Genomic DNA, 27,584 nt, shown 5'->3' with positions numbered 1-27,584 from the left:
TTGCTGAATGAATGAGTGATTTGCTATAGAGGATACACACTGTTAGTACCGGAGGGAAAGATACCCATTTCGCGGTCTTCCTTTTTGGGCCGCGTTGAGCGACTCGCAGGATTTTAGTTCCCTGCCCAGGTGTCAAATCCTAACCACTGGACCGCCAGGGAACGTCCGAAGTCTGTCTTCTAAGGAGCGTGGCTGCTGCAGGGCTATCGTCTGCCACGTAGGAAAGGGGAGGGCACTGAGCATGCCAGGGGGTGCTGAAAGGAGCCGAACACATGGATGGGTCTGTGGGTGAGGGCATGGAAACGGTGAGAGACCCCCAGGAACCCCACTCTGAGAACCGCCGTGTTTCAAGGTGATTTTAGGTAGTGGTGGCTGAGTGACATAACCCTGCCCCTAACCCCGAACCTTCAGGAACAGGTTGGCTCCCTGGTGCCTGCAGCATCTCAGGAGGGGTGGGCCGGGCTCAGGCCCCTTGCCCCACACTCAGGTAGAGGGATGGGGAACCAGACACTGACAGAGGCGGACAGCGGGTGTGGGCGCCCGAGGACACAGACCCTGCTGGGACTTCGCATTCACCTCGGGGAGGAGTCCCAACTGGCACCAGGCAGACTGGAAAGCTTGGCTGACATCTGAGCTCCGTTTATATCAGCAAGAGCCTGGCACCAAACGCCCGTTGCTGGAGGAACGGGTGGATACAGGCATCTCGTGGTCCTGCTGCTGAGACGGGGGTCGGGGAGGACGTATGAGGGCGTGGGGGGGCCTCACGGGTGTTCCAGGTGTTATTTTATGGGTTAAATGACCCTCTGTGGATGTGTCTGGGATCCAAACCGTGACCGAGGAGCATCTGTTCGGGGAACACGTGTATACCAAGGCCAAGAGCAGGTGGCGGTGCTCTGCTTGCCTGGCGAGACAGGGCCGTCTACCTCTCCCCTCGGGGAAGATGAACAGCGGCAGGCACCTCTCTGCGGTGGAGGTGGGGGGCCCCGCCCAGGACACCGGCGCCCCCTGCAACCGTCCTCACAGGCCGAGGCCTGAGGAGCAGGTGCTTCAGGTCTGGCAGTGGGGGTGTCCGTGAAGCAGCCGCAGGGCGAGCCTCGCCACAAGCCCCCTTGCCGGCTCCGGGCAGGGGACGCACAACAGAAGGATGGGTGCCCAGAGACGCCTGTTCTCAAACACTTACCACTGTCCCCAACGTTAGCGAACCCCGGCTGCATTATAATAGCTCCCAAAGAGGCGTATTTTTACGTACGCTGACAGTCAAGATCAAGTACACATCTGAGGGCAAAGACTGACGTTTTATTGGATTTGGCTTTGACGAGCGCTGACAAACCCTGCAGACACGGGTACAAAACGACTGTAAACGAACAGGCCTTGCCAGCAGTCAGGAAAATGCAGAGAAAACGCACACACACCAGTCAAGAGACAGATTCAATTCCACATTCCTTCCAACACCAGCAACTGCTTCCCGATTTTCTTTATGCTTTTCTTTGTGCTTTCAGTTCAGCAAAAGTTAGAAAGGATAATACATTTGCAAAGTGTGATACCAAATTGTACAAAACTGATCAGTCCTATGGGGTAAGAGGCAAGATGATCACTTTACAAAAGACTGTAAGATCACCAGCATTAATTTAAATTATTTCCCTTTTTGGACTTCCAAGTCCCCCTGGCAACTTTAGCTAGGAAAATAACATGCATCCGATAGAAAACTGGTATTGTAAAGACATTTTCCTCATGTGATACATTCTTGGAGTGTATGGAATGAGAATTTTAAAAAACTGTATTTTTTCTTTCTTTGTTGCCAACACTTAGGCGTTAGAAATAAGCCACAGTAAACCTACTGAGCTTACCCACAAAATGGAGTAAGTCAGGACAGATTCAGAGAAGGAGAGATGGAATCCAAGACACACTGTCACTCCTGGGCTCCGGGCCCCAGGCAGGACGTGTCCAGGACGCCCCACTGGGGCCTCAGGAGCGACAGATGACATATCAGGGCGAGGAAGAAAGCCCCCGCCCTCAACTGCAGGACAAACGAGCCATTTTTGCCGTTGGTCTCGCTAAGACATCTTAACATCGTTGGATTATATGGCCCATTGGGCTACATGACCCATCCTGAACGCTGAAATAAAAATTGTTAGAAAAATAATCTGGCCAAGGATAACGAAACAATTTTTGTAAAAACAAAAAGTTAAAAACATCTGAGTCCTCAAATCTGACCTTTCCACACCATCAGTTTGGGTTTTGATGGATCCTATCAAAGGCAGCACACTACAAACCACGCCACCACCACAAGGTACAACGACTACCTAACAGCAGCACGATGCTGAGGCTTGCTTTGCTCGTGGCCTGATTATGATACAGCTCTATTAGAGAGCGGGCCGGGAGCAAAGCCCGCACGCCCTCCTTGCTCACCAGGCCCCCGCAGGCTGGCCCACCTGACCTGCAAGTTGTCAGTTGTGGTCTTTGCAGAGGACCCCACCCTGATCACGTGATCGAGGAAACCAAAGTCACAGCAGCCCTGCAACCCCAATGAGGCCCCGTCACCCCAAGTCGCAGCTGGGACCGCCAAGGCGACGCTGGGGTCCTGTGCTGGGGAGGAGCCAAGGGGGCTGGCTCGGGCTGTGGTGAGAAACTGGGGCTCCTGCCCAGGGGGAGGGAGAAGGCCCGAGGTCCCCTGCGTCAAGAGCTGAAACTACGTCCCCCGCAAATTCTGCACCACCTCCTTAGGGCTGTCAACTCCAGACAGAGCCGGGAGGGGCCCCAGGGGCTTCTCTAAGGTTGCGGGGTCTGTGTCCCACCTGCCACTCAGGCTCGAGGGACAGACACAGCTTCCCAAGACAGATCAGTCGCCTAGCCAGCACTCTCTAAGCTGCGCTTCTGTGTTTCCAACTGAAGTCTGAGCGCCGTCCACCCGATTGCTGTAATTAACTAAAATTAGAGCTTTATAAAAATCTGTAAGTGCAAGCTTCGGCATTTGAAAAAAGGGAGCTACGAACAAATAAATAAGCAGAGACAATTCTTAAAGGCTGCTTCTTTTGCCTTCTAGCAGGAACCCAAGTTTCAGACACGGCGGCCGCGCCTCTGAAGACGTGAGTTGGGACTGAAGATGGGGAAGCTGCTCTTGGGGCCGCCAGCCATGGAGGGCGTTGGCTCACACAGCACGAGGACCCGGGCGCCCAGGGAGGACACCCTAGGCTGGCCCAGAGGTAGGAAACCAGGGAGGAAACCAGGCCAAGGCAGAGGGAAGGAAGTGTCTGACCCCCGAGGGCAGAGGCTCTTCTCTCCCGCCCCAGTGCCCCCGACTCGCAGGGTCAGCCCCGCTGAGCACGCCCTGCGAGCGCGTAGAAGAAGCGCGGTATTGCTGATGTGGTTACAAGTCACCTCTAACTGCCAAACACCCCCAGAACACGGGAACAAGCCCTACATGCTTTGAAAAGGAAAAAAGACAGACTGTTAGACCCAAGACCACCAGAACACCAGCCTCGCTTGGCGGTTCCACACGTGCTGGGCGGGGCTGGCGAGGAACTGAGCCCCGGATGCCACCGCGCGCATCAGTGCAGGGGCACCGGGCAGCGTGCTCTCAGCCCATGGGCCTCGCCGCCACAGCCGGAGGCCCTGAGGTCACCCACAGCTGGGAACACCCGGGGAGCGGAGAGCTCGAGCACGAACGTCGTCTGCAGCAGAAGCTCAACCCAGATGCCCGTGGCCCCGCGGCTCACCCAGAACCTCGTACACACAACTCATGGGAATTTATAAAACAATAAAAAGGCCCCACTTTTAAACGTTATAATTTATAGAATACTCTGTACAAAAGCAGTCTGTGAAAGGACTGACTACCCTAGAAGAACTCTATAGCCGTCGGCCTCCTCTTTGGTGTGCTGGTCAGCGGCTTCTTGGTCCCCAGGGGCGTGCTGGCCGGCGAGCTGCTGGGGGTCTTCAGCACTCCGTGGAGGGGTCTCTGCTCAGGGTTGAAGGCCACCCGGGAGGGGCCCGTGGGACTGACCAAGATGCTCTTGTCCGTCTTCTTGAATTCTGCCCCGGATGAAAGCAAGGCCACAGGTTAACAGGGTACGCACGCCTCCCTCTGTCCTGCCGGCAGCGCAGGCTCCCGCAGGCCCCGAGCTGCGTGCTCACTCCCAGGCAGGGTGGCGCCCTCGCCAGGCCCGCAGAGGGCCCGAGAGCCCGGGAGGAAATGGAGTCACCAGTGAGGCTCCTTCCCTCGGACGACTTTCATCCTCCTCGGAAAACGCCCTGAGGCCGCCTGCACGGACGTGGGGGGAGCTCCAGGCGGGCCAGGTCGCGTGGGGGGGGGTTACGGAACATGGGCACTCGGTGAACCCCCGGTTTGGGTCTGGGATGAACCCCAGGTTTAGACAGTTGAAGGAGCCTTTCCTTCCTGGTGGATTTGTTCCCCCCATTTTCTCCAGCGCTGAAGATGAGAGCTTCACAGGTCCTCTCCAGACAGCCCCTCCCTTCTGCACGCGTGCGTGTGCACGCACACACACGCACGCGGGCACGCACACACGTTTACTTGTGGGCCTTAAAAACAGCCAGGACCTAAACTCATTATGTACTTGTAAAAACCTTGGTTTCCTCCTTTGAAAGACAAAGCAAGGCAGGTGAATCACACCCGTATTGAAAGCGGTAAGACAAGTGTGCCCCTCTTCCCCTCGCCCCAGGCAGGCAGCCTGCAGACCTTCGCGGAGGCAGGACAGACCGCCAGATGGCGGGCCGACAGGGCTTCAGAATCAGGGCAGGCAGGCCTGGAAGCCGAGGCCCTCCCGGCCGCCCCGGGAGCAGCCCAGCGACGGGCCCAGGCCCTCCCCGCCCCGCAGAGCGGACACCGACTCACCCGCCGTCGTGTTCCTATTCAGCCCGAACGTCACCTTCTTGGAGCTGGACGGCGTCCTGTGTGGCTGCAGAAGAAAACGACACCGAAAGGAGCAAAGGACGCGGCCCAGCTGCCCCGAGAGCCCACGGCGGCCGTGCCGCAGGCCCAGCACTGGAGCAAAGGACGCGGCCAGCTGCCCCGAGAGCCCACGGCGGCCGCGCCGCAGGCCCAGCACTGGAGCAAAGGACGCGGCCAGCTGCCCCGAGAGCCCACGGCGGCCGCGTCGCAGGCCCAGCACTGGAGCAACGGACGCGGCCAGCTGCCCCGAGAGCCCACGGCGGCCGCGTCGCAGGCCCAGCACTGGCGGGCCAGCCCCGCTCTGCAGTAACCGCCTGTCACTGGGTTCCCGGGGAGGAGAGCAGAGCAAAATCACGGTGTTTGAAACCTCCCGGGAACAAGAGGAAGCTCACCATTAACTCCATCCACCTCGTCCCAGAGCCCCGCCGTGACCTCGTAAGGGGAGCGATGGGCCCGCTCCTGTCACGGAACCTGACTTCTGGGGGCAACGGACGGGCACTTCCCAACTTCTCGTGCAGGAGGACTCCAAGCGGATTGGATGTTCTAACAATTCATCAAAATTAAGTAACTGCTTCCTATCTGACAAATTCCTAGACGCGTCCCCACTCTGCATTATGAAGCACTTTATCGAATCCTTCTTAGAATCCCAAAATTCTACTTTATACCATTTTTGCTTTAACATCAACATTTTGAGAGGGACTTGGCTTGTGTGAGTCTTGAGTCACTGAACAAATATCCCTAAGAAACCTTAAAAGAAACACAGGCCGCGGCCACCCTGCCAGTTCAAGTGGGTGCTATTTAATGTGAGCTCGCCGGGGGTGTCCGCAGCAGGCCAGCTCAGCCCGCCCGCCACAAGGGCTCCGCCAGGACCTCTGTCTCCTGGAGGCGGACTGGACGCACCCCCAGCGGCCCGGCCTGGGCACCCGGCACAGCTGGCCCTGCCTTCCTGAGCCCTGAGACAGTGACCACCCTCTCCCACCACCGCGACTCGCTCTGACCGCTCCCCTCATGTCCCAGGCAGATCTGTGGACCCAGACTCCCCAGAGCTTCCGTCCCCCCCTTCGCTGCCTAGTCCTGCGACTTCTCGGACACGGCACCCCAGTCCCACCGATGCGGAACGGTGTTACCGACCGCACCTCAAGCTCCCCGCTGAGCCCTCGGGCTGCCCGGGGCCGGAATGGCTGCCTGAACAAGGCTGGCACGCCGCGAGAAGTGGCAGAGGCCAGAAGTGGGGCCCGAGGCCAGCGCGCAGAGCCCCTGTCTGCACCTCGGGTGGCCGTGGTGGGCCGGGGGGCAGAGGGACAGCGGGCGGCGGGGTGGGGGTCGGGTACCTGCAGCCCGGGGCCTGGCGAGGTGGCGGCCCCGCTGCCCTTGGCCTTCCTGAAGAACAGGGGCTTCGGGGAGGAGGAGGCGTCAAACTTCACGAAGTCCCTCTGGGTCCTCAGCTGCTTCCTCAAAGGGCTGAGTGCCCCACCGCTCCCCTGTGTGCAGAGGGGCGAGACGGGGGTCACACCCCCCTGTGAATGCAGGAAGCGAGCGGACACAAGGCGGGACCCACTTACCAGCTCACCCCAAGCCCCCCGTTTCCTGTTCCAGGTGTGCGAACACCTCGCTTCCTGAGCAGACGCCACACACACACACGAACGCCCGCCTCCCCACGCTGGCACCATGCCAGCGGCCAGAGGTCTACCTTCTCAGCCACGAGAACCATTTTTACCCATCTTCAAGCTTATGCCCATGTTCTGAAGATCTCTGCCTTTCAGAGACCATCTACCACGCAGTAATTCACTCTCATGGCTGATCAGACATCACTGCCCACGGAAAGTCTGGCACGGGAGGGAGAGTGTGAGGCCACCAGGTTCTGTGGGTCCGTGACAGGCAGACGGAATGTCCCCTGGGTGTTTCACACTGACAACCCCACGGCGGGCCCCGCTCTATTCCTGGGGTCTCAGGGGTCTGGGAAGCCCAAGGCAGCCCACTGGTGGTTTCGGCAAGTCCCTGGTGTTCCTGGCCAGGACCCACGGTGTCGCACACATGGACAAGACACGCCACCCCTTGGGGAGGAAAACCTCCCCCGACCCTGTGACTCACTTAGCAGCCCCTCCAATCCTCTCCGAGGAGGGCTACCAGGGGCAGAGAAGCGAGACCCGAAGAAGGAAATCCCTCTGATATTCTTAGTGAAGAAAGAGCATCAGTGATAGTGGGTGAAGGGCAGAGGCCGCAGAGCCCAGAGAAGGCGACACAGCTGACACGGCAGTCAGGGAAGGTCTGAGGTGAGAAGAGACTTCCTGAAGCCCAGCTGCGCGCCCTGCTTCCCTGGCTCAGACTGGCTACGGACCCACTTAGGGATCCTGCACTGCGAGGCCCGGAAGCAGCGAGTAACCCAGTCCACACAAGCTCTGTAGACAAGGGCCTTGATGTCATAACTGCTGCAAAGCAGGAGATGCAGATATGCACGCTGGGCAGGGGTCAGCTAGCCTGTTCTGGAAAGGGCCAGGGAGTAAACGATTCCGGCTCTGCAGGCCGTGAGGTCTCCGTCACACTCCTCAGCTGTGCCGCGAGAGGCAGAAGCAGCCAGGTCAGCGTGGGCGCCGCTGGCGGGCTGTGTGCTAGGGAGGCGACACCTGCCGACCACTGGCACAGACGCACTGCACGTCCAGAGAGGAGGGTGTGAGACGCAGACCTAGAGCCCAGGTCCCCGTCTACAGGTGGCTCTAGAGATCCAAGTGGACAAAAACTTTTTCATTGAAAACATCAGTGAGATAAGAGAATCTGGGGCTTCTGCCTTCGCCAGGACTGGCCACGAGTTGAAAAAGAAAAACGAGATCAGCGTGTGATGGAGACACACACCTGCCTGTTTACCTGCTGGGACTGGCCACAGGGACAGGTCCCCAGACTGAGGCTGGCCCCGCCCTGGCCTCCGCGGAGCCAGAGGGGTGGGGGCTGGGGGGACGCAGAGGAAGCCACCGAGGGGGTCACTGCTTGCTCCTTGGTAGAGGTTGTCCGGAGCCATGACCGCTCCCTGGGCCCGGGGCTGGCTGTCCCCTGTCCTGCCCATGCATGCGGCTGAGCAGGTACGGCCCTGACACTCCCGCCCGGGAGATCCAGCCCCCTGCCCTGGGCCCGGCCGCCTTACCAGGGCCTGCACGAGCTTGACCCCTCTGTGCTCCGCCCACTTTGACATCTCTTTCACTTTCTTCCTCTTTTTCAAAACGGCAGCTTTCTGAGCAGACAGGTCGTGGAGGTCATGGCCGCTGGACTCCCTCCTCCTTTTCTTCAGCTTACCGCCCTGGGGCAGGGTAGCAGGGCAGTCCCCTCTGTCTGCTGGGCTCGCTGGAGGGGGCAGGGGCCAGGCCAGCGTGGGCGGGCCGCCGCCGTTGACCAGGAGGGCGCCGAGCTCACGCGTCCTCTTCAGGACCGGGGTGCCGCCAGCCAGGGCCGCTGCCTCCGGGCTCTCCACCTGGACCCTCAGGTTTCTCTTCCTCAGTCGTCTCCTCCTGCTGTGCACGGAGGCGGGCTCCGAGCCGCTCTGCTCCCGGGGCCAGGACGTGGCCACCGTCCCCAGCTCAGCCGCACTCGCCTCCTGGGCTCTTCCGGGACCGGCCTCCGGCTGCCGGCTGCCATTCTGTTCCAGGCACGTGGCCTCACCACCGGGCCCCAAGTGTTCAGGCCGGAGGTGGTTCTTCTTCTTCTTTTTCCTTTTTCTCTTTGGAACACTGCCTGCGCTCTCCTCTTCCTCGGCAGAAGAGAACTTGGCTCCTAGAGACACAAACCGGTCAGAGAGCGCCCCGGTGCCCAGGCCACCTGGCCAGCCTCGTGGGGGAGCGCAGGGCACGTCCCCACGGTCTCCCAACAGGTCCTCCTCTGCGCCCTCGGGCCCCACGAGCTTCCTCACCCGGCCCCACGTCTTCCCTGCCCCGGCTGTGGCCGGAAACCTTCCTAAGCTCTGCTTTGATATAAATGCATCTGAAATAGTATTCCGATTTCTACTAATTTGCAGGCCCAGGCCCAGTAATGAGACAAATGCTCCGAAGGGCAGTGTCCACCCAGCATCCCCCTGTCCCCACCCACTTTCTCCACTAGGAGTCAGTAAATGCCTTTACTTTAGGGAGGCTGCAACGTGGTTCCACAGGAAACAGCAAAACACTCGGACAGACTTTCTGTCTCAGCTCCTCAGAGCGACGGCTTCCGCTCTGCGATGACCCGTGTGGACGGCAAAGGCAGTCCCCGCGCCGCCCCCCTTTCACCCCTGCCCTCACAGACTGCGGTCTTTGCAGCTCACCTTTCCCTCTTTCCATGTCTGTTTTCTCCAGAAGTTTGTTCCCTTTCTTCTTATGCCTCCCTTGACTGAGGCTTTGGTCATCTTCATCAGCAGAAGCGTCCTCAGCAAAACTGAGGTGTGAGATACTGCCTGCTGGACACCAAAGCCCCTTCTGGTCAGCTTTCTGAGACCGGCACCGCTCTGTCCCCAGGGCCTCCGAGCCATGCCCCTCCCCACATCACGTGGGTAGAGTTTTAACACTGATTTCTGCCATAAGGCCCTCACTACTCCTCCGACCCCAACCCGAAAGCTGGGACACTTTTAAGTCTGTACTTTTAAGTACAGACTTAAAAACACTTTGTGGGGTGTTCCCTGGTGGTGCAGTGGCTAAGAATTCGCCTGCCAAAGAAGGCGACACGGGTTCGAGCCCTGGTCCGGGAAGATCCCACATGCCGCAGAGCAACAAAGCCCGTGCGCCACAACTACTGAGCCTGCGCTCTGGAGCCCACGAGCCACAACTACTGAGCCTGCGCTCTAGAGCCTGTGAGCCACAACTACTGAGCCCACGTGCCACAAATACTGAAGCCTGCGCTCTGCAACAGGAAGCCACCGCAATGAGAAGCCCGCGCACCGCAACGAAGAGTAGCCCCCCCGCTCGCCGCAACTAGAGAAAGCTCGCGCGCAGCAACGAAGACCCAACACAGCCAAAAATAAATAAATAAATAAATAAAAAATTTTTAAAAAGCTTTGTGGATCTCTCAGCTGAGGCAAGGGACTGCAGACCTGGGGTGACACCCTCCACACCTCAGCCAGGTCTGCAAGGCCCTCTAATTCTAAGCTCCCCGTGTGCACGAGGGACGGGGCAGCAGACCATCCACTTGGCTCAAATGTAACCAAGCTCACAGGCAGCAGCTTCCCCTGGGGGACGACTGATCACACAGCAAATGAAAGGGACTCTGAGAGATCAGCTTGTCTTCTTCATGAAGCATCCACCCCGCCCCAGGGGCTCGCACCCGCGTCTGGCTCTGCGCTGGCCTGGACGGGGGTGGGCGGCGGGCTGGAAAAGGCCCAACGCCGGGTTCCTGCGAGGGCCTCTGCTCAGCTGAGCAGGCTAATTTCTCATGCTTTCAATTCATGTCTCTCAGTCCTGTTTTTCAATATTTGGCACAACCACCCTCTGTGGGGTCCACGCTTATTAAGAACATCACCGATTATAATCTTCTCATTTTCCTCACCTTCAGAAAGATCTTGGAATCTGAAACAGAAAACAAGAAAGCTTCCTAGAGAAACCCTGTCTTTCTGTCTCCTGTAAACATATGCACTAACCTTTTAAAATATAAGTGATACCTGTCTTTCCTTAAAACAAAATCTTTATTGAGATATAATTCACATACTAAAGAATTCACCCATTTAAAGTGTACAGCTGAATGTTTTATTATCAATATATTTTTATTGAAGTATAGTTGATTGACGTTACTAATTTCTGCTACACAGCAAAGTTATTCAATTATACACACATATACATTCTTTTCTTACATTCTTTACCGCTACAGTTTATAATACGATGTTGGGTATAGTTCCCTGTGCTATACAGTAGGACCCCGTTGTTTTCCATTTTACATACAGAAGCTTAGAGGGTAAAGCAATATTGGGGGTTTGTTAACTCAGCTTCCTTCTTTCCTAGAAGGGGAGGTGGAAGAGGAAGGTGGTGTGAGGCAAGGGCGAGAAACAAAGGACAAAACTCCCTCAAGTGTCATCATATCATCAACGACACAAGGATCTAAAGACGTGTCTTGGCACATCCAAATGAAACGGAGAAATTAAAATCTTCTTCTTGTTTCTTAAGGCTGAAAAAGCTTACATCTCTACTTACATTGCATTCTCTGCTTTGTTACCAAGTGGAGACAGCCTAGCCGTGTTTTGCTCTACACGACTAATGTATTAGAACAAAAAGAAGAGTGAGCCCTGTGCCGTGAGGGGGCGAGTGCTGTGAGGGGCCGTGTGTGTGTGTGTGTGTGTGTGTGTGTGTGTGTGTGTGTGTGGGGCGTGTGCTGTGAGGGCCGTGTGCTGTGAGGCGGCGAGTGCTGTGAGGGGCCGTGTGTGTGTGTTTGTGTGTTAGGGGGGGCATGTGCTGTGAGGGGGTGAGTGCTGTGAGGGGCGTGTGCTGTGAGGTGGCAGGTGCTGTGAGGAGGTGTGTGCGTGGGGGGGGCGCGTGGGCTGCACGGCAGCGCTGGGCAGCAGACAGGCCCACATCCAGCTGCGTCTGGCAGCTGGGAGCCCGGGCCATCAGTCGCCTCCCCGTGCCCCAGCTAACTCATCTGTAAGTGGGGCAGTGACAGAAGCCGCCCTGTGGTGCCCTCCTGAACATGAAATGATTTATGTGCAGCGCTCAGAACAGGGCCGGCTCACAGTGTGTGATCAAGTTCAGCTGTTACCTGTCATGAGTCACAAGCCCCGGGGCTGCGCAGTGAATTACCTGAATGGTTGTGATGGTGTCACAACCACACTTCTGGCAGACAAAGTGGGAGCTGGGGGGCGGGGAGGGGGGAAATAGCTGAACCGCTATCCCAACCACACTGCAATTTCTTGATTAGTAGACGTTACACGTTCTCCACAGGCTTCCTTCTACATCTTCACGAAACAGCTAAGAGGTGGGTTTAGCTGCCTCTGCAGAATGAACTTGAGGGGCAGGGGAGCGGCTGTTTTTACAGAATCTTTCAGTTTATGTGTGGGTACTGCAAGACTATAAGTAATAATATTATAGGACCGAGAAAAAAGGGAAGCATGGTGACAGCTCATCTCATGGCAAGAAACAAAAGGGCCGGACTTGAACACGAACGATGATCAGGTGAAACCTTCTTCCCCGATCACTTACTTTTTGATTAGCTTGGAGAGACGTTTCCTGTTGAAGGGAGGGATGTTCTTCCTGTTGGTTATTTCCAGGAGTCGGTCGGCAACTGCCTTGTAGTCAAACTACATGAGAAGAAAAGCTAAACGTCAGCCCGAAGCACAGCGCTGCCCGACTTGGAAATCACATCGACCAGAGACAGGAAAGCCAGAGCTCGGGGCCCTGGAAGCATCCCGGACAGGACGGTGCACACGGCACGCCTCAAGCCTGCCAGCCAGAAGCTAGGCGCTGCGCTTGAAAACCTCCTTCTATCTGTTCTCAGAAGAAGCTGGTCTGTATTTGTTCTATTTCTTCTTTCTGAAAATTCAGCTGGGTGTGCTATGCTGTTCTGTAAACTGAATCTAGATATTCCATTTGTACTTGGTATCGTAGTAAGCCTCCTTTATTTGAAAAGTACCACTGGGCTCCCTTTGTTGGACGGAACAGAGCAGATCTTAGTAATTCAGGCCAAAACGAAGACTGACATCTTTCAAATTGCCGTCATACTTAAATCTCTTTGTCTCCAATAAGCTCATTACAAGAAAGGCACCAGTGACTGAGGGATTAAAGAAAACCTTACGCATTAGGCATGTGGTTTAATCAGCTCTGACCCTAATTCCCCAGCAGCCAGGCGGCTCCACAGCAAACCCATATTCTACAAAAAGCAACACCTGCTACCAACCTGGAGAAGCAGCCCAGCGTCCTCCAGGCCTCCGCCGCCGCCCCGTCTGCCTTCCTCAGCGACTCCCTCTTTTCTGCAGTGATATCTGCCCAGTGCTATCAAGGAACACATCCACAGACACAACTCAAATACATGGCCATGGCTACCCCCAAAGGAGCCACCCACCATCCAATTAGGCGCCTCTTAGTGAAAAACAACATTTCTTTTTCTTCTCTTTAAAAAAAAAAAAATTTATTTATTTGGCTGCGCCAGGTCTTAGCTGAGGCACTTGGGATCTCGCTCCCCGACCAGGGATGGAACCTGGGGCCCCTGCACTGGGAGCTCGGAGCCTTGTCCACTGGACCACCAGGGAAGTCCCAAAAAGAACATTTCTTTACAGACAAAACCCTGCAAGTACATTTATAAAATCTCCCAAAGATGTTTTGGATTTTTAGTCCTGGGACATTAAAAAAAAAAAAAAAAACACCTGGGAGAAATCACACATTTTTGCCTTTTAATTACCTCGTAGACAAAACCCCACTGTGGAGTGCAGTGGAGGTGGACAGGAAACCTGTGGGCCGGGGCTCAGGCCAGTGGGAGCAGGGCAGACGGGGTCTGTCCCTAGTCTCAGGAAAGCTGAGGCCATGGTGAACTCTCTACAGTAGCACACTGACTCTCAGGGGGCCGCCTCAGGAAACACAACAGGCTGATGTTGACGTGACTCTGGCATTTAAGAAATAATCCAAAGAGCATTATAGCTCATGGAGAAGCAGGTAGAAATTACCATTGGAATCACACAAGCTCTCAAAGGTGTCCCGTCTCTGGAATGTGGCCTCAGGGCAGAGCCCGGAGAAGACTTGGCGGGCCCCACAAGCATCTGATGAAGAACCTGGGGGGGAATCTTGGGAAGCGCTCAGGGAAGAGGGGGAACGGCTCTAGTTCAGACACAGACGTGGCGGAAGGAGAGGGCCAGGGCCAAGTCAAAACGTGCTCAAGGCCGTTCAGTGAGTTGTCACTCGTGCTGAGCTTACAATCAGAATATCTTATCTTTCCTTTTTCAAAGATTTGTCTTTTCCTGACTAAACAATATATAATCATTGAAGAAAACTTAGAAAAAACAGACAAAAGTACAAAGAAAATAGAAATCACCCACAATTTTGCCACGCAGGGCTAGCTCTTACCGCCTTGGTGTATATCCTTCCAGATACATACGTACGTGTTTATATGCATATGTCTAAATATACAAATCAGGCACCTTCTACACAGAGTTTTTTGGTCCTGCTATAAAAAATTTTTTTAAATTATATTTTCTCTATTAGTTTTTGAAAACTTTCCTTTTCAGTGGCTCTAGAATATTTCAAAAGCGTGGGTACAACCTGAACTAGCCCTTTACCTGACACCGTGGCACCAAGATGCTGAAAACCAACGTGAGTTCTGATGAGGCTGCATTTTAAATGCCCCACGCAATTCCCACGGATACAAACAGCACTGAGAACAGGGTCCATCCACAGTGGTTATTTATACACCCGAAGAAAAGGAACCCTGGAGGAACTCGGAGACAGAAAGGTGAGCTGCAGAACAAGCATGCGTTCCCAATGCAACAGTAAATCAGGTCTCCCGTCGGGGACCCTCTTACAGACACAAGGCCACATTAAGATTTTTAAACACATCAAAAAAGCCGAAGGAACTCCCTGGCAGTCAGGTGGTTAAGACTGGCTAAGACTCAGTGGTTTCACTGCCAAGGGCTTGGGTTCAATCCTGTTCGGGGAACGAAGATCCCACAAGCCTTGCTACGCAGCCAAAAAAAAAAAAAAAGCTGAAACAACAAAAACACACAAAACCCAAAGCAACGGCAACGAAAATGACAAAACCCTCGACGAAAGCCCTGCGACCCTGGGAACTGCAGAACTGTGCATGAGCCCCAGTGTAAGCAGGGGCCCTGGACCCGAGTGTCTAAACACAGCCCTACTTCCTTTCTCAGGCGGGGGCCAAGGCAGAGGCACCTCTGATGAATTCCAGGATGTAGTCAGTGAGCTGGCAACAAATGTATTAAAAAGTGTTCCTCTGAGTGAACCTTACCTAAGAAAGACTTTTCAAGTAAATTCTGTTACCTGTTTTCTTTCTACTGATTGCTTTTCTCCACGTCATCTCATTTCCAGATGTCTCTTCCTCAGAGAGGTCACTGTCACCCACTTTGGTTTTCTGTTCCTCGACCGTCTCTTCAGGTGCAAAAGGAGACTGATCTACAATGACTTCAAAAACACCCCTAGCTATAGTCTGTACCAGAGTCTGGCTGAGGGCGGAAGCACAGCAGAGAGAGTGTGGTTAACAGTCGGCCTGGACTTGGTTCCCTAAAGGAGCACAGCGGGCCGGGAGGTGGAGGAAGTCACCACACACCCCGTCCAGCCCCCCGGGGACCCGCTGGGCCCAGCGGCCGGCACCCGCGTTTCTAACCACATCCCCGTGCCAACCAGCTGCAGCCGCCAGGGGCCAGCTCGGCGCCATGTGCCAGGCGGAGGGACCGGGGGTGGGAGGAAGCCCGGGCGATGGCAGGGTGAGGTTCCTGGAGCCGCTGGGGGCCCAGCCACGACTCAGAGCTTCCTTCCAACGCCGCGCAGCTGTTCTTAGCTTTGCAGGGCCTGTGCGCCATGCTTCACCTACAATTTTGCCACCACCTCCCATGACGAAGCACCAACCGAAGCAGTAAAAACACACGCGGACTACTTACTCCTTAGTCTTGGCGGCCACCTTGCAGAACGGGTCAATAAACTTGAGATTCTGATCGGCCAGCAGCTGTAATTTAGAAAGAGGAAAAACAATGAGGGGGGAAAAAAGAGCCTTTCTCCTTTCTGATGTGTCCTCGAGAAAGGAACCATTCACATTTCTCACACAGACTGCATCAGACCAACACGTATCTCACAACACCCGAAACACACTCCGCTGAAGGTCATGGCCGCCATCCAGCCCGCTGGGCATCTCGGCGCAGTGACCAGAGAAGACTGCCCCTCCCAGCATTCCCAACACATACTCCTTCCTCCACAGAGAAGTCCTACTCAGACACTCCCAGACACTAAGGTGAAGGAATTAAAAATCAAATGTGCACCGCAGAACCCTCGTGGAAGAAGAGCGTAAACCCCTGCTCCTAATCCCAATTCAGATCGTCACTGGCGTGCTAAAAACTGTGTACTTCCTTTCTCGCCCTGTCTGTTCATAGACGAATATATACTTAAAAAGCCGCCCCACGTGCCCAGCTCTGTCTGTGGCCTTCTTTCCCGACTGCTTTTTATTTTGATTTTTTGGCTGCACCTCATGGCTTGCGGGACCTTAGCTCCCCGACCAGGGATGGAACCCATGCCCCTGCAGTTGGAGACGCCAAGTCCTAACCACTGGACCACCAGGGAAGTCTCCCTACTGACTTTTTAAAAATAATTAATTAACTAATTTATTTTTGGCCGCGTTGGGTCTTCGTTGCTGTGCGCGGACTTTCTCTAGTTGTGGTGAGCGGGGGCTGCTCTTCGTTGCGGTGCGCAGGCTTCTCATTGCGGTGGCTTCTCTTGTTGTGGAGCACGGGCTCTAGGGGCGCGGGCTTCAGTACTTGTGGCTTGCAGGCTCTAGAGCGCAGGCTCAGCAGTTGTGGCACACGAGCTTAGTTGTTCCGCGGCATGTGGGATCTTCCCGGAGCAGGGCTCGAACCCGTGTCCCCTGCATTGGCAGGCGGATCCTTAACCACTGCGCCACCAGGGAAGTCCCCCCCTCAATGCTTTTTAAAAACTCGACATCACAAGCATTTCCTCATGTTACACAATCCTTCGCTGGACTGCATAAGCTGTTCTCAGTTCTGTTGTATAGACTGCCGTGCACACCCTCACTGCATAAATCTTTATCCACATGACCCATCACCTGCTTATGGTACATTCCTAGATGCGCGAAGAACTACGTCAGAAGAAAGGCTGACCCACCCACGCTGCTACTGTGGCTGGTAACCCTGAGCGCCAGCCAACAGCATTTCCACCCCCAGCTCACAGAACATTCAGGGCAGGGCCAAGGCCCTGCCTGTTCGGGGGAGCTGTGGCCACGGTACACTGCCGCAGGGCGTCTGCCCACTTCTTACCTCTTTCCCTCCCACCTTGGACAGTTCATCCAGATAGATATCGATGAAGTGGAATTTCACTCCGTTCGGAGACTGACTCTCAGGATGTAGGATCTCCTTCATCAGGACGTCCAGGAAAAGCTTGATTCGGCTACAGGAAGCAACACACACGGTTCCATTAACCCCAGCTGCCAACATCCTCTCTTCCCCCAGAGAAATCGGCAACGCTCTCGTGCCCCCCTGCTTAACAAGCAATGCGAGGCGGAAAAGGTTTGACAACCACTGACACAAGTATAAGATGCTAACTGCCACGTGTGCTCAGATCTGCTGGATTTGAAGTTCTTCACGCGTAAGGATGTTTTGCTCTTGGTACGCAGAGTGGAAGGCGTGGACCAGGCAATTCAAACTTGTTAATTGAAAGACCTGAAACCACACTATTGCCTTCAAAGTTTTAAGGCCCCCAAACGCTAACCCGTATAGTTTACCAACCTTTCTTCCCAGCCGTTTCGCTTCAGAACTTCAAAGGACTGCCTCAGGACCAGACGGATCAGCTATAGAGACAGACAACTTTCGTTACAAAGAAAGGGAAAGTGAGAAATACTCATCAGCTGAGCAGGATGACGGGTAGAGCCTGCATCCCCAAAGTGAAAAAGCTTCCGCAATAATCATATTTAGCTTCTAGAACAAAAACTGGTAACTAAGGATGCCCAAACAAAACAGACGGCTCTGAGCGCATCTTCCAATGCGCTCCGCTGGTCGCCTTACCATGCACTGCACCAACCAACCCTGGCACGGTCCGCCAGCTGCCGCCCGCCCCCAGCCCCGAGTAAAGGGGCTGTGGCCCTGCCCTCACCATGTGGTACTTGTCCAGACGCAGCCCGTCGATGTCTGGCCACTCCCGGTTCACGGTTTGCCAGAAGGTCTGGATGAACAGGTGCTCTGCAGTGAACAAGAGGCTCTGAACGCTTGCTTTACAGGGTACCATGTTACCACACAGCAAGAAAGTAACGAAGGGAGACAGACTAGGATTGTTTATTCACTCTTCTCAAGAATTCTTGGGCAGCTAGAACATCTGGTCAGTAACTAAGTACGCTCAATAACTTCTTTTACATTTACATAAAAGCTTATTTTAGTAACAGGAAGGCTGGTAATATCTTAATGTTCAACTCGAGTGCTGTCTGGAGAGTGTTTCGTTATCCACTGCCAAGCCACGTTTCTGCTAAAAATCGAAAGATTTCCTGAGCCACAGCTATGGCCCTTTTTCAAAGCCCATCTCTGCCTAACAGTCAATCCAAAGCCATTAATTCTCATGAACACTTGGGGGATCCACGTAGAAACTCAGCTTTTTTTTTTTCATGTTCAGTGTCAGCTGGGTGAGGTCTAACAAAACTTTCTATTTTTCTCTTCTGAGCCATGAAATTGGCACTTTTTCACCCCAAAATAAGTTTTTTTTGCTTTACTTCTTTTTGCACAACTCTCTCCTGATATATGAAAAGCTACGGTATACTCCATGTGTAGTTCTGGTCCTTACGAGGTCAGCTGAGACCCTGCTAAAGTCCAGAGAACCACCGAGGGTTAATAAGGCCAGTGGATGGCTGTGTTCTGAGGAGGGCTGAGCAAAAGAAGCGGATTCTGCTTCCTCTTCCTCTGTAACTTATCAAAGCCTGAATGTCTCAGAAATAATTAATTCCTCCCTTTGCTTATTCTTTTTGGTCAAGAGGGGTTACTTTACAGCTTGTTACCAGTGATGACCTTAAATGGCTCTAGTCTTAAGGGGGATAAGCCATCCTCTACATCCCGAGGTTACTGCAAACACCAGCATGTTCACACACAGCCTCTAAGAGTGCTAAAGTAACTCAGGATTTGGAAACTCTGGAGGACTGCTATTTCTTAAAATATTTTTTTGAAATTTCTGAGATGCCAAATGTGGTGTCCCACAGGACACCTCCTCCGTCACCCTCTCAGTGTGTTTAACAGTTTCCCCATGGGATGGTTTGTCGCCTGACATTTACACGCTAGCAGCCCAGGTTCGCGTGAAGCTAGCCCATTGGAAAACGGAAACTTTGAAGGAAGGAGAAGAAACAGTATTGACTAGATTTCTTAGGCAAGTTACCAAATCTGATGAACAAGGAAGTGTTGAAAGTCATGAAAACATCAGGACTTACGAGCCTCTGAGCTGTTAACAACATGGATGAGTTGGGATATAGTGTTCGCTAGCTCCTCCTGCAAAGGCGGGGTTGGGGAGAAACATCGGGGTTATTACGCGGTACCACTGAGACGACAGCATCGCGGCCTGAGCGGAGGGGCGTCTCTAGCTCCTGTTCTCAATGTCACTTCCACTAAGAAGAGTGTATCTGGATATCTGGATTTCATCAAATGTGAAATTCCCAATTTCGACGGACCACTGTGCCAACTCAACATGCCCTTGAGAACTGTCTAAGCCGCACGCTTACATAAGTCATCTCCAGCTATGCGCTCAAATGACCTACAGAAGAAACACACTAGCTGTCAACAAGTCCTGGCTGTCAAAATACAACTTGAATTGAGATTCCATCCAAACCCCCAAGTAATGGAAACACGGGTGCCAACGAGGGGGAGTGGCCGGCAGGCAGACACCGGGACTGTCACTCCACGAGGCTCCGTGTGGAACCAGGAAGTCCTCTCGTTGTCTTGCTCAGAGACAGGCTGCAAAGGCAGCGTGGTGGGAAAGGTTAAGGGCATCCAATGCCACGGGAAGAGCCCGTCCTGCTGAGCCACACAAGCTTGCTGGGGAGAATTTGGTGTCTCGGTCTATGAAGAAACCTGCCTTGAGGAGTGTCAACAAAATAACTGTTTATGAGTTACAGAAGGAAAGAACAATCCCTGTCGATACTACCTGGACTCAAGTCTTTCTTACGCATTTTAAATGAACTCCCAGACTTGCAAGTGATATTCCCTTTTATCTGTTTTCATCTGTTTTCTTCCTCCACTAAAGCTGTTGGTTACTGTTACTTTGAATGTAACTTAAAAATATTTTGCTCTGCTATCCTACTCAAAACATGTTCAGTGGCATAAAGGCAATAAATCAAAGTGAGTCATTACACAGCTTAGGGGAAGTGGCAAAGCTGCACGGTAAAACCCAGCCGAGTAAAACCCACCCACGACGTGTCAGGGGCTGCGAAGAGCGTCTCCTAAGGCTGACCCTCTACGGCTACAAAGGCAGGCCTGCGTCTACACGTCAGAACAGAGCTCGTAAAGAGCTAAACCATCTTCTTTGATGGTTTTGGTGGCGGGGCTCGGTGTGCTCGGCAGACAGGGGTCCAGGTGAGCACGCGCACCAGGGACAAGTCTCCACTGCCTTTGCAGGTGAGGCCATCAGACCTGGGGCCGCTGCTCACTCTACAAAGACCCTGCCCCCAGCATGGGGGCCGCCCAGTCCCGGGCACCCGCTTAGCTGTGGCAGAGGTGGGCCTGGAGCCGGGGTAGCTCACACGATCTTAGACTAGTGCCATGCTGTTTTTGACCGCAAATAATAAAAGATATAACAGAAACTTTAAAATAAGTAATGTAAATAAAACCTACCGTGGAACCTATGAAACTGTGACAGAGAAATAATAAATCTAATTTATGTGTCTTCTTTGCTCTTTGAAGCATCCCTTTCTGTATGGACAAGAGGTCAGAAAGTGATCCCTTGAAGCAATGGTTTTCAGTTTGTTTCCGTACATTAGGGATGGATACAGCATAAAATGGGCAGGTCTCTTATCCACCTGTCATATGACAAAGGGAGCTGTAGGTTACCTGTAGAAGGGGTTCATCCTGCACCCACAGGCAATAGAAGAGCCCTTTCCATATTTTTAGAAGTTCTTCTTGGCTGAAACCTCCTAGAGGGTAAAACAGCATAAAAATCTTATTTTAGAGTCCAAACATTTCCTTTCTAAGTTTAGAACTGCCACGTAAGCCGTGAAAATAATACCGCATACGTTTTCATTCTTTCACTTGGAAATGTCTTTTTAAATCTGAAGCATACATTTTCTTGCTGTTACAAAACAAACACACATAAATTAGGCAGTTTTATCAGCTATGGGGCAGGGCGGTAGTGGTGGCGTGTTCTTATTATCTGAGGAAAGAAGCAAATGTCATCACAACAAAACATTAACTAATTCAGTGGTCATTTACGAGTTCCCCCAAGTGGCCCTCTGCCTAAAACTAGCACCTCACCCTGCACACTGGTCTTGCAAAGCAAAATTGCAAATCCTACAAAAGATGAGGGATTTGCTGAAGTCCCGTACAACCAGCCCAAGGAAACTGGTAAAGCTTTGGGATATTTTTGCAAAGATGACCCTTTTAAGGATCGTACGTTCGGCTGTACCTGGATCTCCCTCTCTCCTGGCTACAGTTTTCATTTACTGGGCAAGCGTAGTCTTGTTTTAAGTGGCATCACCCTGGTCAGCCTCGTTCTCACTCATTATTCAAGACCCCCACCTCTGCCTGAACAGCCTATGACCAAGCCACACGTTGCACACAGACTTCTGTCTCCTGGGTGGACCCCAGGTGTCAGGGAACAATTGCTGAGTAACATAAGAACCCACAAAATCAGGTAAGTGTACACCCTTGCAGTTTCCAAGCCTATGGAGAACAAACAGAATCCTCAAGCCTGATGCCTGTTACAAATGGCCATTATTAACATTTCACTAGAAGGTACTAGGAAGAATCTTGTGGAGCAGCAAAGGATAAACTAGGTGAACGTAAACAGGTATGTATTTGGAATCGATGCGATTTCGATACTCCAAAGCATAATTAAGTTAAAAGTGACAAAAAGATCCCTTGCGATAGAACGAGGTTTATTTATTTTGTTCAGAGTATGCTTTAGAGCTTTGTAGGTATTGATTTCCAAGTCACTAAAGACCTTTCTCATACCAACAGTTTCATTATAGTGCATTTGATTCTTTGTGATGGGCTCTCACTTCACCAGAAACTACAGTAACGTTGGTTTACTAAAGTGCCTTTCCTTTAGGGGTCGGGCAAACGATGTGCCAACTGGTTTCCTCCCCGTCTTGTAATAAATAAGCCACAGCTGACTGCACAGCTACAGCGTAAGTGATGAGTTCCACCAGCGCACAGCCAACTGCAGCCACGACCGTAGTAACTGTCATAGTCACCTTGTTTACAACCAATCGTGTTAAGACTAAGGAATTAGTGAATCTGGGCAAGGATCATCGATGGCTGCTAAAACATTAGGTGAAAAAATATCGAGGAGCGTTACAATGGATGAATCAGACCAACAACACCCAAGCCCATTAGATGTCCCGCGTGATGCAATACGAAGAACACAGCATCACTTGTTAAGTATTCTCTCAAAAACGAAAAAGCTAATCTATACCACTTCAAATCTTAACTATTAATACCAGTTTGCAGGAAATACAGGGGTCAGAGGAACATGTCAAATGAGACCATGGGATGCAGCCAGCAAAACCCCAGGTGTCGGAAACTCTATAGGACAAATGAGCCGGTTCCTCCAATGAATAAACTGCAAGGGAGAAAAGGTGGATAAGCCTGCTGGAATTTCAGATCAAACCCAATGGGTGGGTCTTGTCTGGATTCTGATTTGTCATAAAGAATCTATGGAATGATGGGAAAAACTCAACAGATAAGGTATGATAATGGTGCTGTGGTTAGGTTAGAAGGGTCCCTATCTTAGAGATACACACTGAGGTGTCAGGAGATGAAATGAGATGCTGGGGATTTGCTTCCCAAGAATCTCGTGGGAAGGAGGAAGTGGGCCGATTAGACAACCCGGCCAGGTAATTAATAAATACTGAAGCAAAGTACCGATATTTGAAAGTATGTACTTGAAATATTCCTTAATTAAAAGAAGAAAAAAAGAACTGCATGAGATTATCAAAATGTTATCACGGGCTGTTTTCTTTCTTCTTTTTACTGTTTAGAAAACTCATCATAATGAAACTGGAAAAGCACGACCACTGATGAAACAGGACTTAAATGACACCAGTTCCTGCGTGAGGCTTGGGACTGGGCATCCTTGTTTTTGCCAAGCAGCTACACGGTCTCCCCCTCCAGGGCTGCCCCCCTTCAAGGCAGGGCTGGGCAGGGCTCACCTACGTGGCGGCAAGCAGCCAGCTGGGCTTATGCCAGAGCAGCAGGAATCCCCTTGCCCACGGGGCTGGCGCGAGAATGGGCTGGTCATCCCACTGCTGGTCTTGTTCAGGCCTTAGGAAAGACTCTTGATCTCTCCCGGGAGACTTGCAGAGAAGGCACGGTTTGGACCCTGCCACACGGCTGGGAGCCTGTCTGAGGATGGAAGCATCGGGGGCAGCAGAGTTGTCTGCAGAGAAGCTGGGCTCTGGTACCATCAGTGGAGCGCCTGCATAAAGCTATGCTTTGGTTTTTTTCCGCTGAAAACTAGTGTGGCTTGGATATTCTGTCAAGTTCCAACTGAAAAAGAGTCCTAACCAATAAGAACATTTATGGCAAAAAAGTCATATACTATATCAGAGTACACAGCTGAAAATGGCTTATTCACTGCTTCCCAAACCCAGTCCCCCCCCCCCAAGGGATCACTGCTCTCTGCCTGGTGGCATCTTTCCTGTGTGTGTTTACACAACACTCATGTGTGATACAGAAACGCACAGGTGTGTGTGCTGAAGCTCAGAAGCCTTTTCACTTAAAAAGAGCACAGTGTGTACTCATCTCCGGATGGCTTCTCTAAGGGCAGCAGCATGTCAAACCACCTCTAGGTGATCATGTGAGGCACTCAAGCATCGCTGGATAACCCACACCTGTACCAGGCAAAGGTGCGCTAGGATGCACTACAGAGGCCTTTGTGAGGGAAAACGGCAGATTTCGACAAAGTAACAGGTGAGAGCAGATCCTGGACAGCGGGCGGGAAAGCGGCTTGGATGTGAAAGCGTACTCTGACTTTCATCCTACGTGGAGCAACGAAGTACAGCGGAAATGAAGCACTGGGTAGGCCCTGGTCCGCTCCTTCCCGGCTGTCCCTCCCAGAAAGGCCTTGAGCCTCCTGTTCGTCACCTGTGACACGTGTCAGGTTCATGCTTAGGGTCAAAACTAAGTGTACAAACGGGAAGCATGTTGTAAGAGCAAAGCACTACGCGGTGGGCGGGTATCACTGTGATCGTCCCATGTTCTCTACCCATAGCCTAGTACAGCGCGCCTCCCTTAAAAAACACCTGTTTCCAACATTTTTTATATATATATATATATATATATATATACACACATATTTATATATATAAATCCCTCATTTTCACCCAGGAATTTAACTGGTAAAAACAAGGTACCAATCTTTGAAGCATGCAAAGCAAAACAGAGAAATGCTCATCATCTAATTTCCTTCAAGACCCTGAAGATGAAGTACAACATATCTGAAGCAGTTCTGTCCCACAATTGCTTTTGGATTTATCTTTTTTTCTTGGGGGCTGAGTTTCTTAAACTTAATACAACTAAGTTTCTAACAATTATATAGGTTTAGTTGCTTCAGAATGAATGAGGTGAACATGAAAGTGAGACGTGGCTACAGCAAGTCCAACAGCTCCTCTCATCACGAATCAGCCCAGGAGGCTGCTTAGCTGGTAACACGTGACCCCACACCTGTGTGGAAACAGCCACAGCTCCCCGTTTCTCTAACTACTGAGTTGAGAGACCCCAACCCTGCCAGTATGAAGAAACACTTGTTTCCCCCATTACTGCCGTTGGCTCTAAGACACCATCAATTATAAGGTGTACTGTTATCTTACGTGCTGCCAAGAGAAAGCAGGAACGCAAACGAAACTGTCACAAGGTTGATTTTAAAATTTATCCCAATTTTGGATGTTAAATGCTTAAAGCTGCAGAATGGATAAAAGAGGCAGAGATGCTTGTCTGTTCTGTTCACTGCTGCACTCCCAGTGCCAAGAGTAGTGCACGAAATAGTAATAGCACAGAGGAGGCGCTCCACACGTTTGCTGAATATATGAACGGATAAACAGGGACGAAATGAGCCCTTGTGAATAAAACCATGGTTATTCTACAACTGTGAGTGATCAACAGGAACACTTAAAGTAGCAGAGCAACACTGAGTTGCTTTAAGTTCTACAAAGATTTTCAATTTGTTTTGGAAATCACGAAGCTCTCTATGTTGCTAACAGACAGCAAGAGTAAAATTTCAGACTGCCTTTACTATGCCGAAGACGACACAGAAAACTTGGGTCTGTCAGTGAGATTCGCTGTCAGGCCAAGTTATTTCCAAACTTGTGTTTCTATTCTGACGAGCACAGCTGTGGCAGATAGTTTTATTGAATGTCTAGACATTCACTTTGCAGTTACTTTTTGGAAGGCCCGCTACATTCCCTGCAGTGTGGGCGTGGTGGTGAAAAGGAGTACAGGACAAGTAACTCAGGTGGAATGGCGCTAACCAGACCGGACCCCGGGCACTGGTACATACCCCCGGCCTCCTCCCCCAGCATCACCTTGGCATTTCGGACCCTGAGCCTGTTCACCAAAGGGGTTTGAGCACCAGGCTCTGTCTGGCTGCCTCAGCCCGAATGTACTGCATCTGGTCCCTCTTCTGTTCCTGTACACAGGAAGGCCCTCGTATGTCTGGATGTGCACCCACTTCCGGCTAGGAAAACAGACGGAGGCTTACAGTGTTTTGGGGGGAGAATGGCACATCTACTGATAATACGAAACAGCGTAGCTAAGCGCCACAACAGAGACATACTGGATATCTCCAAATCCCAGAGGAGCAGGGTGAGGTGATAGGTAAGGAATTTAGGGGCAAGCGATGCTGAACTGAAAGCTGGGAGTGGATCAAGGCTGGGAACCTTTTCTGAGTGACCAGGAGAAGCGAAGGTAGAGGTGCTAAATGGTGTGCTGTACACCAGGAATCAGTGTGGGGCAGTCACACAGGGGCTGAGGTGGGGAGAAAGAGGACAGATCACGGTCCGCAGACCTGGAATTCCAGGAAGGTGCTGATGTGATCCAGCTGTTTTAGGAAGATGAGCCCAGGCTGGTTTGTGGAGCATGGGTTCGAGGGGGGCACAAATGGAGTTGTTAGATCAGCCAGGAAGTAAGCAAGTGCATAAGTCTAGATGAGATGGAGGGGCCTTCAGTCAGGGCAGAGTAATTCAGGAGAGGAGACAGGGAAGACCAAAGGACAGTGGATGCAGGGTGCAGGGAGAGGATGAGGAAAAGTAGTCCAGGCCACGCACGTGTCCAGCTAGAGTCTGAGTGGAGGATGGAAACTGGCAACCAAAATAAAAGAGCACGAGAGACTTCCCCGGCAGTCCAGTGGTTAAGACTCCGCCTTCCAGTGCAGGGGGCGTGGGTTTGATCCCCGGTCAGGGAACTAAGATTCCGCATGCCAAAAATTAAAAAGACCACGGGCAGCAGACAAGCACCAGAAGAGAAGGTTTTGGAGGGAAGAAAATGAGTCACTTTTGGGCATTCTGAGTTTGAGGACGTGCAGGTGGAGACGTCAGGTGAGTAGGGCATATCTGAGCTGAAAACAGCAAAGGTCTGGGATAGAAGGTTAAGGTTAGGAACCTCTAGCATACATGGGATAAGAACAACTTAAATCTGTCGGGGAGACCCCTAACAGAATCGAAGTCAGAAAGCTAGGCTTCATTCCTCTTTCCAGCAGACTTCCCATGAAACTGTATTTTCTTTTTCCTAGGTAGTCTTTCGTGATTTCTTGTCAAAATAAAACAAACTAAGGATGTCAGTACAGGGATAAATGATATCAATTCTTTCAAATAGACTCAAAGTATTAATACTAGCAATAAACAAATCAGACTTTATCTTAGTGCAATAAAAACCTCCGCTGCGTACAGTAGTTCATGCCTTCAAGGGTTTACAGATCAGGTAACAAAATCCGTCAATGGCTCCCCACTGAAGTTAAAATCCAAACCACAAAAGCCCCGTGTGACCTGGCCACTGCCTACTTTTCCAACTTCATCTGTTAACACCCTCACCCTCTCTTACTGACCTTCCAGCTCTTCCCTGTCGCCTCCTCTCAGACCTGTTGAACGCCACCCCGAGAGTCCTGTGGAACAGCCTGTATAGAGGAGCTCTCTCTTTCCTTGGTTTTCGTTTTCTTTACCTCACTTATACGAGCTCTGTTTCAGTTATCTATTCCTCCCTGGATTTCCCGGGACAATTTCCTCGAGGGTAGGGTTTCTATCTTCTCTCCTGTAACCCCAGCACCTAAAGGTGTTGGTCAAGTGAGGACGTAACTCAATGAAGAGCGCACCAGAAGCAAGCAGGAGAATCCACTGATCCAACATGGGATCGGACAGAACGGGTCTAATTCTCAGCTTCCCCACTCGCTGTGACTTTCGGCAGACCACCTAACCCTGTCGGCCGCAGTCCCTCAACCGTAGAACCGGACGAGACCCGGCAGGAAGCGGACACAGAAGCACATGCAGGAGTGCGAATCGGTGCCGCACGCCCCCCCCGCTCCGCCGGCGGCTCCCCCGGCCCGGCCCCCCTCCCCGCACGCCCCGGCCCAGCCGGGGCTCCCCAGCCCCCGCCGCCATGTGCGCGGCGGACCGCCGGGCGCCCACCTGTCTCCCTCTGCGTCTTCACGCTGATATACTGGCGCAGCTTCTTCACCGCCCGATCCCGGATGCCCTTCTCGTGGGACGCCAGGCGCTGAGCGAACTGGATCTCGGCCGGCTGCATGGCGGGGGCCATCGCACCCGCTGGAGCATCCCCGGCCGCAGCCCGCCGCCGCCGCCGAGCGCCAGCCGCCGTGCTGCCCGGGCCGCGACTGCGCAGAAGGCA

At 52.4% G+C, this 27,584-nt stretch overlaps 1 protein-coding gene across 9 annotated transcripts; it reads right to left on the bottom strand.

Moving 5' to 3' along the window:
- Nucleotides 1-1,276: 1,276 nt before the first annotated feature.
- Nucleotides 1,277-27,584, bottom strand: RRP1B (ribosomal RNA processing 1B). Of its 9 annotated transcripts, XR_004480513.2 has the most exons (17): nt 27,365-27,583; nt 20,583-20,665; nt 18,971-19,028; nt 17,659-17,744; nt 17,295-17,356; nt 16,827-16,956; nt 15,444-15,508; nt 14,827-15,008; nt 12,737-12,831; nt 12,043-12,140; nt 10,403-10,422; nt 9,189-9,320; nt 8,043-8,665; nt 6,238-6,387; nt 5,299-5,449; nt 4,850-4,913; nt 3,954-4,029 (listed from the first exon to the last, which is right to left on the bottom strand). XR_004480513.2 is itself a non-coding variant. In XM_004264662.4 (16 exons), exons 1-16 carry the CDS (start codon nt 27,492-27,494, stop codon nt 3,836-3,838), a joined length of 2,172 nt encoding a protein of 723 aa, XP_004264710.1. In that variant the 5' UTR covers nt 27,495-27,583; the 3' UTR covers nt 1,277-3,835. The 9 variants fall into 9 exon arrangements, 7 of the variants coding, with proteins under 7 accessions (XP_004264710.1, XP_033274303.1, XP_049566351.1 ...); XM_004264662.4 differs by lacking the exon at nt 5,299-5,449 and having other exon boundaries at nt 1,277-4,029; XR_007477605.1 differs by having other exon boundaries at nt 5,299-6,387; nt 27,365-27,584.

This window comes from Orcinus orca, chromosome 5 (assembly GCF_937001465.1).
Source record: "Orcinus orca chromosome 5, mOrcOrc1.1, whole genome shotgun sequence".
In the NCBI taxonomy this organism is placed as follows: Eukaryota; Metazoa; Chordata; class Mammalia; order Artiodactyla; family Delphinidae; genus Orcinus; species Orcinus orca.
Note: the sequence above shows the minus strand (reverse complement) of the source record. Positions and strands in the feature narration are given on the sequence as shown.